This window comes from Lissotriton helveticus, chromosome 7, assembly GCF_964261635.1.
Source record: "Lissotriton helveticus chromosome 7, aLisHel1.1, whole genome shotgun sequence".
NCBI lineage: Eukaryota > Metazoa > Chordata > Amphibia > Caudata > Salamandridae > Lissotriton > Lissotriton helveticus.
Genome location: NC_136068.1, coordinates 502,185,186 through 502,207,336, shown reverse-complemented (window position 1 = coordinate 502,207,336; position 22,151 = coordinate 502,185,186). Strand labels below are relative to the sequence as shown.

General features: G+C 43.1%; 1 protein-coding gene across 1 annotated transcript in view; it reads right to left on the bottom strand.

Moving 5' to 3' along the window:
- Window positions 1-689: 689 nt before the first annotated feature.
- Window positions 690-22,151, bottom strand: part of LOC144768683 (RING finger protein 112-like) — a 352,704-nt gene continuing 331,242 nt past the window's right edge. The window contains exon 17 of the mRNA XM_078652512.1: window positions 690-1,332. Coding sequence (XP_078508638.1) covers window positions 901-1,332 — 432 coding nt within the window. The 3' untranslated portion in view covers window positions 690-900. The remainder of the gene's footprint in view (window positions 1,333-22,151) is intronic.

Below are 22,151 nucleotides of genomic sequence, written 5' to 3'. Positions count from 1 at the left end.
CAGAGAATCTCAATATATAATGAGGCCTTAAGTGGATTAATTTATCATGCTGGTTGTGGGGATCCTGTAAAACTGAAAAGGCAAATCTGTTCATTGGGCGCTGCAATACGTTTGTAGAGGTCTTACAGTCAAGCACACGATTGTCCAGCGTTAATGCACAAAGACCGAATCCACACATGACAGTCAACACAATCTAGGGCTAAGTAAACGATTCCCATTTAGATTCGTTGTATAAATATTTATCTTAATTAATATCCTAAGAATCAACTAGGCACGATGGGTACTATTTACATTTGAGGAGTTGCTGGGATACCTGCAAATCATACCAGGCCTCTCTCTAATATAACAAGAATATAGCTTTCAAAGAGGCCTGCCATGTATTTATCTAATTAATAAAGAGAAACATTTAGTGAAAATCGGGCAAATCAGCACGTCAGGATGTCAGAAGTCTACTCCCTCCTCAAAAACAACAAAAGTAAGAGTGGATACTCCATTTAATGCACACTAACGTGAGTAGCGTCAGAGGAAATACTTCCATAGTAGAAAGACACCAATATAGAAGGAGTACTTGGGGGCTACGGGACGTCCTGCAATCATTCCATACATCACTCGCTCTCTAGCCATCTTACCACTCCAATAGTGTAACTTTCTTAACGAGGTTCTCTAAGGCTGACCTGAAAAGAAACCACTTTGGAAAAGCTTTTTTTTTATTCAAAGCAGTGGACTGTAAAAATATACATTTTGGGCAGCTGTGCTTATTTAATGATTCTTCTACAGATGCAAGGTAAATGATTGCGGAATGACAATTTGGAGAGTAGACTAATGGCCATGAAATGAATCAACCAAACTTCCCTGAGAGGTACACCATTTGTGTTCTTTAGTAGCTTCTCTGTTTTCTGATTAAATGTCTCCATTTTGCCCAGATCCCTCAGGCTGGTTCCAGTTCTTCTTTCGGTCAAACGTTTTTGCCCTGGCAGCGGCCCGCATACGACTACCCGCAAACAAGCTAGTGAATCCTCCGACCACGGCTGCAACAGACAAGGGCACAGCTGAAAGAGAGAGGACTGGCGCTGCCACCATGGCTGCCACTCCTGCTGCTAACCCCGTGAGCATGGTCTTCTGGCGCTTCTGGTTGTACTTTCCGGTGACCTGCTCAATATCCTCCTCGATCTCGGCCAACAGCTCATGAAGCACATGCTGCCGCAGGGCATCATCACCAACCAACCGCTGTGCGCAGGCCTCCAGCAGTTCCAATAGGCGTCGGCTTAGCTCCTCCTTGATTTGAATAGGCTTTGTCTGCAGAACTTTCATCAAGGAGCTAGACTTCATATCCTGCCGAAGACAAAAGAATAAGCACAAGAATCTTAAACAACTCAGTTTTTTTTATACCTAAACTCACAATGTATTGCGACAGGGTAGCCCCATTGTCTTGTACACTCATAAAAAAAGATACTTTTTCTAGAAAACAAATTTACATTCCAAATAAAGTATGCTGAAAATCAGTAATGAGTGACAATGTGAACGTTACTCCTCAATTTTTAGCTTTCATAGTCGTATGTAAGGCAGTGTAGGATTATACCACGCAAGTGCAAAACATGTAAAAAAAAAAGCCTATCTTAGATTCCTTGAGCAAGGAAGACTCCATCTACATCAAAATAAACCCACAGAACCAGACCCACCAACTTCCATCACCGAGTCCTTTTTAGTGCATACAACATGAAAGGTGTCATTGCTCAGGACAGAGAAAGTATTTTGAGAGCACACTGCATTAATTTAATACCCACTCTAAGGAGACCATCTTAAAACATACTTTTCCTTGCAACATGAATTCTTCTCTAGGCTGAATGGTACTATGTTGCTTCCTATGGCATCATGGTGGCCATATTCTTACAGGCACCGACATGAAGGGTTTGACAGAGCAATTCTGGAGGCATCCATACCTTGGAGACTGTTTGACTACAGGGAGATGCTCCTGTGCAAACCCCCGTTTTAGAATTAACCTTGTAAACCTTGAAAATAACCCAGTAGCCAAACAAAAAAGTGATCAACTACTTTCTTTTGTCAATTACAAACGTTTTCTCCTCTTGACTAGCACATGTTGAATTGAATGACTGACAATTGGTACAGTAGGATCAATAAGGTCTTAGGGATCAAATAGTTCTGAAGAAGGTTATTGACCCAATCTCTGAGCAACATATCGGCTGAAATATGTTGATACTGAAAAGATGGTTGAGCTATAATAAACCAGGCCTATCTCACGCTGAAGTTTTTAACCCAATCAGGGGAACCAGGAAATAAAAACCCATAAGGTTGGCTATACACCATAGACAGTTTTAGCCAAAGTTCCTTTATCCCTAAAATATATCTTGTGCTCTCTAATTCTGGGTGAGCACACCAAAACAAAAAATTATGTTTTGGGTGTGAAAATATCCTACGATGAAGCATGTCATGAAACGTGGTTGAGGGCATTCCTTCAAAACGAAAGGGATCCTTGATGATGTAAATCACATTCTTGCTCATTAATCCTGATGTGTTGGATGATATTGATTGGGAAGTAGGATAATGGGGTTTCTTCTCTCTCCCCTCCTCAAAGTATACTGGTGAAAGAAGATCTCCTGCAGCCGTCTATGGGCGTCAAAGACAGGCAGGCAGAACATTTCTATTCTCCTTTTCCGAAGCTTCCCACTGGTGAAATGAGCTCTCTGTGAGTGGGCGTACAGCCTGTGCCTCATCTTGTAGGGATTTGAAAGTATGTATGCTGAAAATATACAGTAACGCCCAGTCATGCAACTCTATTGCATGAGGAATCTCAACCAGGATGACCATTTTAAATATTCCCCTTAGGGAATCTGGGAAAATGATGATTATCACTACACTTCTATGAGAGTGGGATGTATTTTAAGTAACTTATACTTCCTTTCTGTCCAAAGCACCTTGTAGACCCAAGGTCTACAAATATGGGGAATATGAGGTTAGAGAAAAGAGGAAACGGGGAAGGATTCCTATAAAAGATGAAAGGGTACCTTGACATGTCCCATATAATCTGCATCCAGATCATGAAGAATATCTTCACACCTCCCACTCTACCACCAAGGAATTCTATGAATGGCCAGGCACCCCATTAAAAGGGAATTCACTGATGATGGGTCATCAGTGGCCTAGTTTTGTGTGTATCTATCTGTTCATAAATAAAGTTGCTGTTGGGACTGAATAGTAAATTCTATTTTCAAGGTAGGGCTACAAAACAGTCCAGCAATATTTTGTACTGGCAGTTAAAAAGTCTCCTATTGGTTGCCTTAAACTTTCCATTGATTTTTTAACCTTAACCGTCAAAAAAAACCCTCTTCACATCAAATATACTCATTTGGCTGAAATGCCTATATATATATCTTGACAAGTCAACGCAGTCGCCTCCTCCTGCTTCCGCATTCTCCACAAAAACTTAACATTTTACGATGGATTCTAGTAAACACCACAAAGACCATCACACGAGCCTTCGTCACCAGCCACCTACGGCAAAGCTCTCTACACCAGTATCTACACCCAGTTCCTTAGCAAACTCCAGACAATACAGAACACGGCAGCCAGACTCATCCTGGACCTCCCCAAGCATACCCACATCTCTCCTCCCATCAGAAACCTCCACTGGCTCCCTGTCCAGAAAAGAAGCCAGTTCAAGATAGATGCTCAGACATGCCTACAAAGCACTCCACAAGCAAGGACCATTCTACATCACCCATCGGTGGAATTTCCATCTTCCCTCGATACATCTGCAATTCCCTTCTCTCACCATCGCACACATCTTTCACATCCATCGCAGCCGCAGTGCACACCGCTGATGGAGCAGATTTCATCTGCAATCAGGCATTGTTTTATTTTTGTGCTACAGACAGACTGCATTTAAATTGCCACGCACATTTTGGTGCAAGTTAAAAACATGGCACATGAAAAACATGAAAGGGAGGCCTATTCAGTCTGAAATGCTTTTGCTGAATTTACATGTGCTTTTGCAATGTAGAGAAAAGTGGCCTTTTTAGCTTTGAAGATTAATAGAATGTGTTTCTCTCTTCCCAGCTCATCCCTTGCAATCTAAATTCACTATTTCTGTCTTAAAAGACTTTGACTTGTTGCATATTTTGATACATATTTTCAGTTAATAACACCTCTTTTTATAATGTGTGTGAATTAATAATGTACCAAACACTACACAGGGGACTAAATGCTTTTTGCATGAAAAGCTATCTAAAACATTAAAGCATGTTGCTGTGTGTGCTGTATTAACTGTGTGCGCTATATTAACTGCGTGTGCTTTTAAAATTTACACTAAAGCATGAAAATGCCATGTTGCACATTGCACATTTATTTTGCATCTTGTCATAAATAATAGAAAAGCTGCTTGAAACTAATAACTTGGCTAGGTAAACAGTTATAAGGGGTATTAGTATGGAGTTGGGAAACATAATGGGCTGATTTACATGAAATTAATATTCTCTTTGTGTTTCTTTTATTTTTGGGGCCTAAGAAAAATGGCTGCCTGTGAATCCAGCAAGGCTATGACATGCAATTTTAATGAAAAGGGAGCATGCGCAGACTGTACCAGCTTTCCTAAAGGAGTCAAGGACACTTTGAACTTTGTACATTCTTGTGACTGTGCCAATGTACCAGTGTTAGTTAAAAGTGTCCATCTGACTGCGCTGTTAAAGGAAGGATGAATTTGAATGAAACATTTTTCCTAGTAAATGTTGCAAACGTTTATAAATGTAATTATTCATGTATGCTTCTTTTGTTAAAACTAGTATAGTCAGGATTTTAGAATGAGTCAGGGTAGTGAGAACTCTTGCCATCATGACTGACCAATCACGTACAAGTTTTCCTGAAAATGAAACGCTCTTTGTGTAGTCTGCAAAGAATTAGAGTATAAATAATGACCTCTCCAGAGGAGGGGCTGGCGTTCTCAGCTCAGCTGGCTTCTTGCTCATTTTTGGCTTAGGCTTTGCTTCATTCTATGGGTTAGGTACGAGAAACGTCACGGGAGATTGCTGAAGGGCGGAGTTTGCGTCCGAGGAGAGTCAGGGGGAGGTTTCTTGCTTCCACGTCATATTTTGGCACTGCAGGCCACATTCCTTTGAGGCCTTGTGAAGGGCGGGCTGTCTCACTCCTTGCTTGCTCTTTAGACACAGACAGTAGCAGAGAGTGCAGTGGATCAGGATAGAATTAGATGCTAAACTTTAAGTTTATGCTTTGACTAATTAATTAGGTCTGAAAAGATTTATTTGTCTTAGGCATTTATTTCTCTTTATGGGAGATTTTTGCCAACTATTTAATTATTGATTAGCCGTGCAAGACTATTTTTCTTACAAACTCTTTAAGAATGTTGCGCCACATTTTCTTTCCTACATGTAATGCTTATATGCAGACTGTAATGTGTTCTGTATTATTGATATTTTTCCTGTTTTCCAAATTATGTAAGCTGATTGATATTTTACTAATGAATAAAGGGTCAGAGAAAAATTAACTTTTGACTAGAAAATAAAACCCTTTAAAATACTCAACAACTCTCTCTTTATTGGCTTAAAATAATAATTGCATTTTTTACTGTTCATCTTTATTTAAAGTCTCCTGAAGGTAATACATGGTGTGAAGGGCCCAACACCTTTTCAGCTGTAAATTAGAGGTAGCATGAGGGTTTTGCACTGAGAAATTACCAGAAGAAATTACCGCTTCATCAGTTTTTGGTAATCAGAGGATGGTCATTGATTAGTTTGGTGATTAATGATTATTGATTTCACCATCTACTATTCAACTAATGGATCATTGACCTTAAGAGGGAAGTAAAATAATTGCCCAAGATAGATAAATGTCCAAGTCCTGATTCCTGACTCCAATGCTCAGAACCTGAAGACTGGCAAAGCAGTACTGGCAGGTGATGCAAGAAGTGGTGTGAGTATCAATAGGGTTGTGAAATGTTGTTAATATGCTAGCATGTATTTTTGAAGTGTTGAAAATATTAAGTTTTTTTTATTGTTGGTGACATTTTGCTCATTTTGAATTGATGGTGTTATTGATTATATTGGTAATTTCATAGGACATACTTTTTTGGTTATTGATTACATGTTTTAACTCTTCATGTTAAGTTAGTGTCTTGTTCTATGTTGTCTGGAACACGCAGGTATGCACACCTGTGGAATCCCGGGAAGTAATAGCGGGTGGTAAATGGAAGCCACACTGCACTGAGGTTACTCGTCTGTTGGAATAACACTGAGAAGCTAGGTAGGGCTGGCAGTGTTAAATTAGGGACTATTTTCTGTGTGAGTGATTGATAGCCAAGAGTTCGCTGGTGAAACTTTGGTCTGATATCACCTAAAAAGGGTCACACTAAAGGAGTAGCAGGTTCTTCTGAGCTTGATTGACAGCAAAAGGGTTCGCTGGTGAAACTTTGGACTAAGCTATATCCCGAAGGATAAGTCCAAAGGAGTAGCAGGTTCTTCTGAGCTTGAGTGAAAGGTAAGCGGAAGGGATTTACCTGTAGTGTTTGAAGAGTAAACGGAAAGTCTTACTTTGTGAAGGGTAAGCTGAATGTGTTAATCGCAGTGAATATAAATCTATCCTTTATTTAGCACAACAGACAGAGTAGCAAATGTATTTTTGTTGTTACTAACAGAGTTATTGATTAAGAAAAATATTGCAGTAAGATTTTGTGGTGGGTCAGTGGTAGGAGTAAAACTGACTAAAATTGAGACTGACAGCTTTGGAAAAAAGAAATTGCATTGAACTATTGCAAAAATGAAATTTTTTGAAGGTTTAAGAAGCTGTTAGGAGGTAAAGTGAAAAATTCGTTTTTTATTGGTGATGCTCCTGAAGGAACACCTGTGCATTTTATGTCTACCAATTTGGGACAAAATACATGTATGTGGTTTCACCAATGGTGCAAGATTACTGAAAAAGAGGGTGCTTTGAGGTTTTCAAAAGATGGTACTTTTGAATTGCAAATTATTGACAAATTAAGGGAAGTGTTATGTGAAATAAAGACACCACCTGAAGCTGCACAATTTGAGGCCTTAAGCATGTGGGAAAAATCAGCTAGAGAGAAAGCAAATGAGGATAAAAAGGTAAAGCACCAAATTCAGGAGAAGGGAATTAATGATGATATAGAGCTTCAAATAAATAATGATTCAGGGGATGAAATAATGGATGCATTGTTAACTGAGTGTCCACCACTTTATGTGGTTCCCATTAAAAATACTGAAAATAGTGCACCAGTAAGTACTGCAGTGGCTACTGCTTCTGTTGAACAGAGAAAAACACAGATTGAGAAAACTGTGCAAACATTTTATATTGACCCATTACCTGTTGATTCAGTACCGACAGTGATACCTCCAGGTGTTACTGCTTTAAATGTGACTGATTCAGTCAAAGAATTACAAACTGCAGATGCACAGATAATCCCTAAAAAAAATTATGACTGTCCCTAGTGAAAAGGTTCAAAGAGCTGCAGAAGGAGCGATTTTGCCAGGGTTTATTTCAGAAATACAGAATAAATTAAATTCAATTGATACTTGTATAGCGCACTACTCACCCGCAAGGGTCTCAAGGCGCTTGTACGAATACCGCTGTGGAACCCATCCTGGCTTTCCCTGTGAGGTGTCCACTCCTGGGCACCCCCAAGGTGGAGGCCAGGCATCCTTAGCGTTGTGGGGGCCGTTGTGGAGATTAAGCAAGCTATTGCCCAGAGTTGCAGAGTGGGACTCCATGATTGGAATAGGCACCGAGGCGGGAATGATCAGGTCCGTGGAATTTTGAGCCCATGACCCGCCGAGGCGGGGAATTGAACCCTGGTCCCGGGCTAGACCTCTGCATCATGGTCTGCCGCTCTAACCATTGAGCCACACTTCTCCATACACATATTATTGAACAGAAATTACACCAAGCACTAAAAGGTGAGGGAAAAATGGCCTTTACAACATCTGCAGCTCAGGATAAAATAAATATATTTGAAAATGGGATTTTTCAAACCTGCTTTGAGGAAGCAGCAGTGATTAAAAATATAGAGAACATGGGAGAACATATTAACACAGACCATGAAAAAGAGAAACCGCTTAGTGTTTTAAATTCAACATTTGAACATGGAGAAATTAACAGTCCTTGCTGTTTAAATAATGAAAATGTGAACCAGTGTCAGGAAAAAGAATTCATTTCCCTGAGTATGGAAACAGCTGCATGTGCATTGACTAAACATAATGGACTGACAGATTTGGCTGAAAAATATGAAAATGATGTTTCAGGAAGATTTCCATTTCAGAAAAGTTTTAGGGTACACATGGATGAGGAAGCAAATGACAAAATGTGTTCTTCAGAAATGCAATTGCAAATATAATAAAATATCTTTTTAAATGCAATGGGTTTGAGAAATTAGGAGACAAATGGGCAAGAAAACATGAGAAGAAAAAGAAACCACCAAACCTAGCAAGGAAACTGGATAAGGAAAAGAAGCCACCAGATTTAGTTGAGACACATAATAAGCAGAATGAGGTAGAAGAGTTTGCTTACTCATTGAGAGAAAAGGCGAGAGAAATGTATATGCATATGCCACAGAATAAAAGTGAACTTGCAGCATTTCTGAACACATTCCCACAATTGAAAGACAAAATTTTGCTGTGGTACCGACAAGTTGATGGATTTGATGAAATATTGAAAGAGTTGTGCATTAATTTGGAAATGTTCTTTTTTTTTTTTTTGTTTAAATATCCTTTATTAGAGGTATAGGAGAATTAAAGCATGAATGGTACAATACATACACTATCACATCTCAAAGATGTCTGTCATGTTTACGGGGCATAGCACCCAATGCACTGGTTTCCTTGCTTCATACATCATGGCTACATTTTCCATCACAAACGTTTCAAACCATGTTTGTGTAACTAGGATATAATTTCCGAAATAAACATCAAGGGAAGGAGGGGAGGATAGAGAACAGGAGACATAAAGGGGAAATCAGGAAGGGGTGGGTATGGTCAGCTGATGCTGGAGTAAGATGTGTGCGTCAGTGTGTGGGTGCGGCGTCATGGGGAGCGTGGGCGATATTCAAAAGTGTCTGGCGAAGTGGGCATGGCTTGGGGGGGTGACAGTACGTCTGTCATAACGGATGTCAGGCGTGAGGGGAAGGACGTGATGGTGGAGGCGTCATCAGATGTGTCCGCATGTAATATGTGCAGGGGGTGCATCGTCGGTATCGTCCAGGTGGGCGACTTCTGTCGTGGTTTGTGTGAGAAGGTATTCCTTGTGAAAAGAGTTGAGCATTGTGTCCCAGAATTGCGCAATCGGGAACTGACGGAGGCCCGCCGTTTCCTCGTTATGGAGGGTGGTGCTTTCCGCCTTTGCCCAGGTGTCTAGGGATGTGTGCCAGTGTTCCGGTAATGGTGGGGTAGCTCTCTTCCAGTGTTTCGTGAGCAATCTTTTTGCTGTGAGGAGGCCAAGGTCCCAGAATCGAGAGGGGGCTTTGTTTAATGAAGTTCGCTTATACAGGCCTAGTATGCATGCCTCCCATGTGTGCGGGATCGTCATGCCCGTGCTTTTGTCCAGTGTCGTCAGTACCGCCCCCCAGTATGTCTGAATCCGTGGGCACTGCCAGAGCATGTGTAGCAAGTCTGCCTCTTCCAGCGCACATCTCGGGCATCTGGCCGCTGCTCCTGGGAAATAGCGGTTAATCTTACTGGGTGAGAGGTACGCTCTATGCAGTATGTAGAACTGCATCAGTTTAAAGCGCTCGTTCCGTGGCACGTGTCTGGGGCCTAATAGGATCATTTTCCACTCCTTATCCGTTCAGTCCCTCCCCCTGTCTGTGGCCCAGTGGTCGCGTAATGGTTGCAGCGAATGTTGTGTGTGCGACAATAGCGCTTGATGTAGCCAGTGCACTACGTGTGTGCCATCACCCATGACATGTAGGCTCTGTATCAATTGGTGCGTCGGTAGTTCATCAGTGATGTTGCCCCACCGCTGTGTGTATGCTAAAAGTATGGAGGCGTGTTGTAAGAATTGACCTGGCGGGAGACCTGTGTCAGCAGCTAGCGTTACAAATGGTATCAAGACACCATCAGCATATAGGTCTGCCATAGTGTCTACTCCAGTGCGCGTCCAATGTTCTAGCGCTGTTTCTGTGACTATAGAGGTGGACTTGGGGGTGCCTAAGAGTGGGAGCGCCGGGGCATATGGCTTGGTTGTTCTCGTGAGTCGTAGGCTTCTGACATAACATCGTACCGCTACGGCGACGTGTAGCTGAGCGGATTTCCTTGGGTGCGTCAGGGGGTGGAACATTGTATGTATTTGCGTGGAGGAAAACATATCCGTGTTCGTGGCTGTGTCTTCCAGGTGGTTTCCTGCTAGCCAAGCAGTGACCCATTGTAGCTGGGCTGCCAGATAGTAAAGTTCGAGGTTCGGTACCGCAAGGCCTCCCTCATCGACCGGTGCATATAGTTTTCGGAGGGCTACTCTAGGCCGGCCTGTGTTCCATATCAGGTCTCTGATCATGGAGGCCAGTTCTCTGAAGGTGTGCGCCTGTACGTACACTGGTAGGTTGGCGAAGTAGTATAAGAGTCTGGGGAGTACAATCATTTTTGTCAGTGTCACTCTACTCGGGACATTGAGTGGTAGGGATTTCCAAAAGGCAATCTGGGATTTTATAGACGTGATGGCGCGTGTCAGGTTACCATCCAGTACATCTTGTGGTGTCCTGTAGATGTACACTCCCAGGTATTTGAACGTTGTGTGGTGCCATGGCAGTCTCTCCCCATTGATCGTGACTCCAGGGTCAGGGATGTCAGGGTTGAACGAGTATGCACCCGACTTGGCCCAATTAACCTTGAGGCCTGACATGGTCTCGAAGGATTGAAAGATCTCCGAGAGGCCTCGAGGTATGTGGGTAAGGTCTTTGATGTATAAAAGGAGGTCGTCTGCATATAGCGAGACTGTGTGTACGCCATCTGCGAGTGGGATCCCCCAGTGCATGCCCTCGGCGCGCAGTAGTGCAGCAAGGGGTTCTATTGCTAATGAGAAAAGTAACGGGGATAACGGGCAGCCCTGTCTGGTGCCGCGTTGTACTCTAATGGCGTCCGATAGTAGCCCGCTCGTGCGGACTCGCACTACTGGGCGTCTATATAGCAATCCCACCAGTTCAATAAAGTCATCCCCGAGGTCGAATCTGCGCAACACTGCCAGCAAATAGGGCCATTCGAGCGAATCGAACGCTTTTTCCAGGTCCAGGACTAGACAGCCCGACCTGGGCCAGTCTTGTGTTGCATACTTTTGTACCCGGAACAGCCTACGGATGTTATGGGAGGTGCATCTGGAGGGTACAAAGCCGTTCTGGTCGTCATGTATCAAGCCGGGCACCAGTCCTGCCAGTCGCCGGGCGAGAGTCGAGGCTAGTATCTTGTAATCAGTGTTGAGCAGTGCTAGGGGCCTATATGAGCCGAGCAGTGTATCATCTCTACCTGGCTTTAAGAGGGACACTAACGTTGCCTCATTCATAGACAGGGGTAGGTCCAAGTCTTCTAGTGCCGCAGCAAACACCCATAAGAGCTCTGGAATTAGGATGTCAGCGCATGCTTTATAGTATTCCGCTGGCAGTCCATCAGGGCCTGGTGCCTTGCCATTCGAGAGGGCAAAGATGGCGTCGCGAAATTCCTCGGCAATCAACGGTGACCCTAGGTCCTCTCGTTGTTCATCTGTTAGGGTAGGCAGCATGATGTCCTCCAAGTACGTGGTTATGACGGGTGGTGTAGTCTGCAGACGGGATTTGTACAGCGCGCTGTAATGAGTCACAAAGGCCTCGTGTATCTGCGCCTGTGTGTACACCACCGGGCCTGCCAGCGACTGCACCGCTGCCACCGGAGTGACTCGTTTTTCGCGTTGTATCAGCCACACTAGCAACTTGCCTGGTTTGTCGCCAGAATGGTGGGTGCGGGCTGAGTGGGCCCTGTAATTGACATTTTTCAATCTGTCAATCAGTGTATCATGCTCTGCCCGTGCTTGTATTAAGTCCGCGGTGGGGCCAGCGGTTGCGGACTGCTCCAGTCGCAGCAGGTCAGATTCAATGCGCCTGAGATCCGCTTCTAAGTGTCGCCGGGAGTGTGCTTGGGTGCCTAGACATTGTCCCCTGAGGACCACTTTGAACGCGTCCCATTCAATCTGTGGTGTCGATGCCGTGCCTGTGTTGTCTTCAAAATATTGTGCCGTCTGCGTGCTGATGGAACCCCGAAACATGGCGTCCAGTAAGAGATCGGGTTGTAATCGCCATGTGGGTATAGGTGGTCGAGGGTGATCCCACATCAGGTCTAGGAGGTGCGGGTTGTGGTCGGAATGTGTGCGTCCCATGTAACAGGTGTCCGTGATATTGGGTAAGAGTTCGCTAGAGACCATGAATCGATCAAGGCGGACATGCAGGACGTGTGCTCCCGAGTAATATGAGTAGACCCTGGAGTGTGGATTGCGAGTGCGCCACGCATCTTGTAAGCCCCATTGCATGGACCACGCCTGTAGCGCCTTCGCAGTGGCCTGAGCTTGTGAGTTGGGTAATGTAGGATGAGAACGGTCAAGCGCCAAGTCTAGCGAACTATTGTAGTCCCCGCCAATGACCCATGGGACCCCATGCCAGGGGGCTAGTGTGCGTGATAAGCCGGTGAGAAAATCTGCCAACCCCGTGTTAGGCGCATAAATTGAAGTTATGACCAATGGGTTACCATCTAATCTGCCGTGGATAGCCACATATCTGCCTTCGGGGTCTATATGTACATCTTGTGTGGTCCAAGGAACGCCCGGCCTGATCCATACCAGCGTTCCTCGGGCGTATGATGAGAACCCTGTAGCATAAAGTTGTCCGCGCCACCTACGTCGTAGTGTAGCAATTTCAGTGCTGTTAAGGTGAGTTTCTTGCAGAAGGGCAATTTGAATGTGGTGGCGTTTGAGGTATGAATAGATTGGGTAGCGTCGGGATGGTGTGTGTATACCTCTCACATTCCACGTGCATATCTTAATGGGGAGCATTATAGCAATTCAACAAAACCTCCCATCCGCCTCTGCCTCCACCCCCCCATACATATTCGCTCATCATCACGAAGACGGCCCCCGCCACCCCATAAGCGCTTGATATGACGCTCCATTGCACTGTGACCATAGGAGGGGGAGAAAACATGGCTATCGGAACAGTAAACCATTGAACAATATGAACTTGCAAAATACCAAAAGGTCGGATGCAAAACGTGCTCCCGTCCATACTCTCTAGGAGAGCAACAATGTTCAAGTCTAAGGGGGTGGGTGTGCTACATGCACAGGATCAAATGGACTATGTCAATATGTTTGTGGAGCGAAGGCATAATGCCTTCCCGGGGAGGACGTATCAGTCTATGCCGCCCTTGTAGAGAATGAACCCATCATATACATGCGTAAGACGCCATACATTACGTGTTCCAGTCGGGCCATCTCCAGGCAAGGCAAAGTGTCTCCGCAGCTGTGCTTCGTCAATCGTGGGCTCTCACCGCCAGTGCCTGGATTTATGTCCAGCGATGGGTCATTTGGTGCATGTGCCCCATGCGTATAGTACGGAGGACGAGGGGGTCAGTCCGCTGTTCCGCTCAGGGTTCATTGTAGCCGTGTTGTCGTAGGCCCGTCGTGGTGGTCACTCGTATTCGTTTCCGTGGGATGTTGCATCCGTCGCCCGATCAGCTGATGTATTCTGCCGTTTGGGGAGTGACATCAGGTCGGTCTTCCGAGGTCTTGGAAATGTTCTTTTATATTGCCATGCTGACTAAATTGTGGTTTGAATCTAAAGTTGTTGTTCAAGGGCCAGGTGAGGAGACATTGAAAAAGGTTTGCATGAATGCACCATCATTTTCTGTTGTTTTGGAGGAAAATATAGCAGTGATTTATTTCCTAAAGGGCAGAGTGCCAGCAAAGGATGTTGATTGGGTACAGATTAAAAGAACACAGGATGGAATTAAAGGTGTTTGGGTATGTGCAAATTCAGGTATGGATGTTGTACTGCTGGAAACCATCTTTATAACAGATTTGAGCATTGGAAGAAGAAAACGAAATTTAAACATGATGCACAAAAACATGGAGAAATGCAGGTGCAAAATATGCCAGCTAAGCAAATGCAAATGTCAGTTCAGAAACAGGTACCAATGGCAGGAATGTTTGAAGCACAGATGGTCCCACAAAATATGGAAAATGCTCAAATGTATTTAAATAGGTTGTCCAGAGCAAATGGGAATTATTTCCAGAGACAAAATCAGAATCCAGTCCAACAGGTTGCTCTGTTTGCAAATGAGAGTTTTAACACTCACAATTCTGAATTTACCAATTCCATTGTGAAGGCAGTGGAAAGTCCAGATTTAGTTGCAGGAGTTTTAAACAGAGAAATTAAAAACACAGTGTTAGAAGAAATTGCACCAAAATTAGGCCCATTTGAGGAAAATTGCAAAACTGTTGTCTGTGACTCAGGCCTAGCAGGAAAACAATTATTTTGCAAATTAAGCAGCACAGATTACTCTACACCGGATAATGCTATTTTTCAGATTCCTGATGAGGATGTACATTTTAAAATGGCCCAACAAGAGACAGCTGTAGCATTATTTTCAGAAAAGACATTTGAAAAATTACCTTCTGCTTTGGAAAAAATAATAAACACAGAAATAAGAGAGTTCACAGAGAAGGATGCCAGATTAATAAAATGTGCAGAACATGTCTTATTAAAATTTGAACCAGATGACATGTATTCAGGAACAGAATCAGTTGCAGGAATTTTACCAATAAAAGGATTTTTGATGGAATTGATTAGAAGTTTGAGTAACTTTCTGATCATAGGTTCACAGAAAATAAATGAAAAGAACAGAATAGTGCAGGAGATTAAAAGCATATTTTTTCCATGTTGTCCTGTGGTACCGAATCCAGCCAATATATTTTTTCACATTCCATGTGGTGAAGAATGGCTTATTTTTATTGATTTTTGCCAAGTTCATGTCACAGTGCCATTGGATGAGAATAGTCAGGAGTACTGTCAAAAAGAAGATGAATACCTGGGACACATAATTGGAAAGGGAGGTAGAAAGGTGTCACCAGAGAAGGTGGAAATAATTTCCAAGATGAATACACCTCAAATTCAGAAAGAAGTCAGGACATGTTTGGGAATGGTTAGCTGCTGTAGAGAGTTGTTACTAAACCTTTCCCTAGTGGCTAAGCCTTTACTGAGGCTGACACACTCAGGTGTGTCCGATCCGCTTCCATTGGACAACAACTGTACAAAAGCATTCCTAGAGTTGAAAGAGAAAGAATGTCGCGCCCTAGCACTAGGAATGGAAGTTTATTTGAAAGAAAACACACCAATTTGCAGTGAGAGGGAGGGCTGCGGTCTCTCATTGCCTATTGAAAAAGATGACTGTGTTCAAAGGTCTGTGATGTATTGCCCAATGACCTTTGACCCTAACTTCACAGAAAAGTCAGCAAATGAATTGGATTGTGATGAAACTGAATATGAGTGTCTAAATATCACGACAATATGCATAAAGCCAAATTCAGACTTTAAGGATGAACGTCTGAGTCAGCCCAACAATGTCCATTTTGTAGATGGCCCATGTTTGAAAGGTGACACATTAAAAGCAGCACATGCTGTGCTCCTTATACATTATGTTGTCAAAGCTTCATGGCTTTTAGTAATTACCCCAGCCCAAAATTCAAAATTGATTGCCCTTACCATAACATGCAGTATATCGACAGGGTTGTATCAGAACTATTTTTGAAAAAAATGACAACTGCAAAGTGACAAATGTGTTATTGCAAAAACTGATGCCCAGGTATAGATTGCCAGTTTCTCTGAAAACAGATCTTAATGTGGTCTCAAAGATAATGAGTGCAGAACAACAAATTGGACAAGGAATGGATTGTAGCTATCTGCCTGAAGTGTCAAGCATAACAAAGCAACACAATGGCAGCACAGTTACCTTTTGCAAAAAACTGTGTTTCAGCAACACTAAAGTGGCTTGAAAATACATATGCAGATGCACTTGTGGAAAACACTGATGAGAACACTAGCCATTGCTGTGTAGGTCTGGTTGATGTACATTGTGCAGTTTCTCACCAGATTGCAGCTGCTACACAAGATCTGCATAATGGATGGTGCAACAGCTTTGGTCTGAGAGATGCTGTGGTGAAACATCTGAATCTGATCAAAGTGAAAATAAGAGTGAAAGGCCTTGGTTGAAAAAGTGCAAAAGGATTGATGGTGCTATGTCAGAGTTTCTCAGCACCTAAGTAGTCTAATTTGCATGGAAAAAGTACAGAATGCCACACTGTATGAGCCATTCTGATGGCAAGCTGATGACAAAGAGCAAAGAAATGCTGAAACTGTCCTGTTGAATTCTCCTTTTATTATTTTAGTTACTTATTTTAAAGAAGACTAACAGCTCCAAGAAGCTACCTACAGAACTCTGCACTAAAACATTTGAGCTTGGCTATATATGATCTGATTACAGACCAGACTTGTGTTTGCCTTAGAAATAGAAGTAACATTGTTATATGCTCAATAAAAAATAAAAAAAAGATTGTCACTAGTGAAATTAAATATGTGTGATGAATTATAAATCATTTTATTATGATGATTTGAATCATCAGAAGGGTGGATTGATGGAGCAGATTTCATCTGCAGTCAGGCATTGTTTTATGTTTGTGCTACAGACAGACTGCATTTAAATTGCCACGCACATTTTGGTGCAAGTTAAAAACATGGCACATGAAAAACATGAAAGTGAGGCCTATTCAGTCTGAAATGCGTTTGCTGAATTTACATGTGTTTTTGCAATGTAGAGAAAAGTGGTCTTTTTAGCTTTGAAGATTAATAGAGTGTGTTTCTCTCTTCCCAGCTCATCCCTTGCAATCTAAATTCACTATTTCTGTCTTAAAAGACTTTGACTTGTTGCATATTTTGATACATATTTTCAGTTAATAACACCTCTTTTTATAATGTGTGTGAATTAATAATGCACCAAACACTACACAGGGGACTAAATGCTTTTTGCATGAAAAGCTATCTAAAACATTAAAGCATGTTGCTGTGTGTGCTGTATTAACTGTGTGCGCTATATTAACTGTGTGTGCTTTTAAAATTTACACTAAAGCATGAAAATGCTATGTTGCACATTGCACGTTTATTTTACATCTTGTCATAAATAATAGAAAAGCTGCTTGAAACTAATAACTTGGCTAGGTAAACATTTATAAGGGGTATTAGTATGGAGTTGGGAAACATAATGAGCTGATTTACATGAAATTAATATTCTCTTTGTGTTTCTTTTATTTTTAGTGCCTAAGAAAAATGGCTGCCTGTGAATCCAGCAAGGCTATGACATGCAATTTTAATGAAAAGGGAGCATGCGCAGACTGTACCAGCTTTCCTAAAGGAGTCAAGTACACTTTGAACTTTGTACATTCTTGTGATTGTGCCAATGCACCAGTGTTAGTTAAAAGTGTCCATCTGACTGCGCTGTGAAAGGAAGGACGAATTTGAATGAAACATTTTTCCTAGTAAATGTTGCAAACGTTTATAAATGTAATTATTCATGTATGAGTCAGGGTAGTGAGAACTCTTGCCATCATGACTGACCAATCACGTACAAGTTTTCCTGAAAATGAAACATCTTTGTGTAGTCTGCCAAGAATTAGAGTATAAATAATGACCTCTCCGGAGGAGGGGCTGGCGTTCTCAGCTCAGCTGGCTTCTTGCTCATTTTTGGCTTAGGCTTTGCTTCATTCTATGGGTTAGGTACGAGAAACGTCACAGGAGATTGCTGAAGGGCGGATTTTGCATCTGAGGAGAGTCAGGGGGAGGTTTCTTGCTTCCACGTCATATTTTGGCACTGCAGGCCACATTCCTTTGAGGCCTTGTGAAGGGCGGGCTGTCTCACTCCTTGCTTGCTCTTTAGACACAGACAGTAGCAGAGAGTGCAGTGGATCAGGATAGAATTAGATGCTAAACTTTAAGTTTATGCTTTGACTAATTAATTAGGTCTGAAAAGATTTATTTGTCTTAGGCATTTATTTCTCTTTATGGGAGATTTTTGCCAACTATTTAATTATTGATTAGCCTTGCAAGACTATTTTTCTTACAAACTCTTTAAGAATTTTGCGCCACATTTTCTTTCCTACATGTAATGCTTATATGCAGACTGTAATGTGTTCTGCATTATTGATATTTTTCCTGTTTTCCAAATTATGTAACCTGATTGATATTTTACTAATGAATAAAGGGTCAGAGAAAAATTAACTTTTAACTAGAAAATAAAACCCTTTAAAATACTCAACAACTCTCTCTTTATTGGCTTAAAATAATAATTGCATTTTTGACTGTTCATCTTTATTTAAAGTCTCCTGAAGGTAATAGATGGTGTGAAGGGCCCAACACCTTTTCAGCGGTAAATTAGAGGTAGCATGAGGGTTTTGCATTGAGAAATTACCAGAAGAAATTACCGCTCCATCACCGCACATTCTCTTACATCATCACCAAAGCCTGGAATGGCCTCCCCCTCCACCTCCGAACGGCACCCTCCTTCGCAGACTTCAGAGAGCGACTCAAGAGCCCGCTTTTCGACATGGACGCAGCAACCTCTACTCCCAGATACCCCTACGGGTAATATTGTTGCACAATATAAATGACTGACAGAAAATTCAGCAGAGCCCATACATGAGGCAACACCAAACTTGTCTCATTGTAACTTGCAAGACCATCTTATGTACTAATACCTGTGAAACTCCATGCCAACATTAACCATGCAAGGGGATTTTTTTTAAACTTTATTCATTATTTTCCAGCAAATACATAAAGGAAAGTCGTGAATACAAAAGAATATTTCACAGGTGTGGTACAGTAGGTTACCCAAAGAAGAAAGGATTATATACGCAGTAAGAGACATAGGCAAAGGAAGAGATTTGGAAGACAGGACATACCTCAAAAAAGAAATAAAAGCACTTTAGCAGTCATACAAATATAAAGAGGAATGACAAACATAATAAACGATAACAGGACATATAATTAATCTGCTGTTTCATCATTCGTAGAATCAATAATAGACAACAAATAATTCTGCAGTGCTTTCCAAATATCTTTAAGCCTAGCTATAACTGGCTGTAGGGAAGCATACAACTCAGAAGTAGTATCACAGAAGGACAAGTCTTTCAACCAGGCAGGCAAAGTGTGCCAGAAAACAAGAGAAACTTGTTGTTTGGCTAAAAGTAGAGTGATAGCAGTGAAATTACTTAGTGGCAATGACTTGACATACCCCAATAAAGCCATAAGGGGGGCTGCAGTGAGTGGTTGATTGATCATAAGAGACAAAGTGGAGAAGATGTCTTTCCAAAGGGGTGCTATCATCGCACTGGTCTGTGCCAAACGGGAGAAGTCTGCATGGTCTGCCTGACATTTTGGGCATCTCTGGGATCTGGTAGGATCAAATCCCACCAATGCATCAGGGGTAGTGTAGTCTCTGTGGGGATATTTATAATGTAAGATCTTATGCCGGTGATTGCCGGACACAAGTTTAGTCTGCATATAGTAGTAATACCAAATCTTATCCGAAATAGGAGCACCAAGATCCCTTTACCACGCAGCCCTATCTCTCTCCACCCAGGCAGGCTTTAACTGTAGGGATATATGATACAATGTAACCCCTTCCATGAGCTCAGCTCGTCATCAGCGTTACCTACCGTGTGCTGATGACGAGCTGAGCTCGTCATGTAACGCGGTAATCTGAAAAATGCCGCATACCGCGGGAAAAACTGCCGCACGCATGCGGTTAAAAACCAGATGGCTATTGTCTGGGGACACGATCAGTAATGTGAGGGGCGAGAAATCTTTGGGCTTAGTCGGGTAAGCAGGAAGCACAGTCTTTAATGTGCTGTGTAGACGATGGAATGAAAATCTATTCATAGTCTACGATTAATCCGCCTGAGACAGCCTGGAACTGGGCTTGAGCACACAGTCTATAAACTGGTCTCCTGCGATCCACAATTCATGCGCACCAAGCCTACACTGCATTAGTTGCTCAAGAGTAAGGGGAAGCCAAGGGTTGCTTCTTTTTTTTATACCTTCTTGTATAGCGCTCGACTCACCATGAGGCATCTCGGCGCTTACTCAGAACGTACTCCGGAGGGAAAAGAAACCAGAGAGGGAGGAGCCACTAATACAGAAAGGCCTTTAAATGTTTTCTAAAGATTTGGTAGGAAGGAATTACACGTAAGGAGATAGGAAGGCTGTTCCAATACTTGGGAGCCAAATAAGAAAAGGCCCTGCCCCCTGACCTGTAGAGTCTGATTCGAGGGACTTGTAGTAGCCGCTGCGAGCTAGATCGCAGAGAGCGGTTCGGGATATGTTTTACCAGCTTGTTCTGCAGGTAGACAGGGCCCTGACCCTGGAGGGCATTAAAGGTCAAGCAGCAAATCTTGAAAATAGATCTCTGCCTTATGGGCAGCCAGTGCAGTTTTTTCAACAGAGGCAGCGAGGGGGATCTCGCCGGCATGTTCAAAACCAGCCTTGCCGCCGTATTCTGGATCACCTGCAATTTTTTCAGGGAAGTTGCTCCTGCTTCTGCCAATAGGGCATTGCCGTAATCTAAACGGCTAATGACCATTGCTTGGGTCAGGGTTCTTCGGTGCTCCAGTGGGATAAAAGGAAAAATCTTCCTCAAGAGTCTTAGCCTATAGTAACAGGACCCAGAAATGGTCGCTACGTGATCCTGCATGGAAAGAGAGTGGTTAATCTTGATACCCAAGTTGTTCACACACTCCTTAGGTGTGTGTGTGTGTGGGGGGGGGGCACCCAGTTGTGTAGGCCACCACTCCTTGGACCAGACTGCCGCGGCCTTCCCCAGCAGCATGACTTCCGTCCTCCCAGGGTTCAACTGGAGAAAGTTATTGGTCATCCAGTTAGAGATTTCCCAAATACCCTTGGAAAAACGGAGTCTATACGCCTCCTGATTTGGGCCGATGTTGAACAGCAGCTAGGTGTCATCAGCGTACGAAATAGTTTCAAAACCCAGGGCTTCCACAACCTTAGCCAGAGGTGCCATATAGATGTTAAAAAGGATAGGGCTAAGGCAGGAGCCCTGGGGAACGCCCTTGTCGAATGGAGTTTTCTCTGCCTGGTAGGGGCCCATGATGACCGTTTGGGATCTATCCATTAGGAAATTCTGAAGCCACCTGAGGGCCGAATCCTGAATCCCAATAGCTCTTAACCTCTCCGCCAGAAGGATCAGGATTGCCGACCCCCCTGCATCTACCGACATCCGCAAAGAGTCCGTGACGGCCAATAGCGCCATTTCCGTACTAAAACCCCTGTGGAAGCCGGACTGCGAGGCGTCCAGAATACAGTTTGACTCAAGATAGCTGTTTAGTTGCTGATTGATCATACTTTCCAGCATTTTACCCAACAGGGGGAGCCGCAAGATAGGGCAATAGTTGCCCAACTCCTGAGGGTTAGCCGAGGGTTTCTTTAGGATAGGATGGACGAATGCTTCCTTCCAGGGCACTGGAATTTCACCCTCCGCAATTGAAAGATTGAAAAGATTCTGGATAGTAGGAGTCAAAGTATGGGATAGAAGTGCAATAATTTTCGGGGGGCAGGGGTCCGCCGGGGAGCCCGATTTAGCGGCCTCTAATGCTTTCTAAGTTTCTGCTAAAGTAATAGGTTGAAAGCATTCATGGGAGCAATCGGTCCGTATAAGTGTACAGCCAAGGTTGAAGGGAGTAGGCGCCTCATGTGAAAAATTCGAGTAAATGATTTCAATTTTCTCCCGAAAGAACCTCACCAAGGAGTTGCAGAGGTCTTGGGATTCTATAGAGGGTTATTTGCATGCCACAGGGGCTACGAAATCTTTCACGATGTCCAATAGCGCTTTAGCGGAATTGGTCACGTGCTTGATCTGGTTCGGGATAAACAGGCATATTGCGGCTTTTAGATTGTGGTGGTAAGTTGATAGGGAAGATTTAAATAGAGTTTTTGAATGGGGGGATTTCATTTGTCGCCAGATTCTTTCCAGTCTTTTGCAAGAAGATTTTTCCTGCCTAAGTTTAGGAGTATACCATTGGGCAGAGCGTCGATTCAGCGGGGTCTTGAT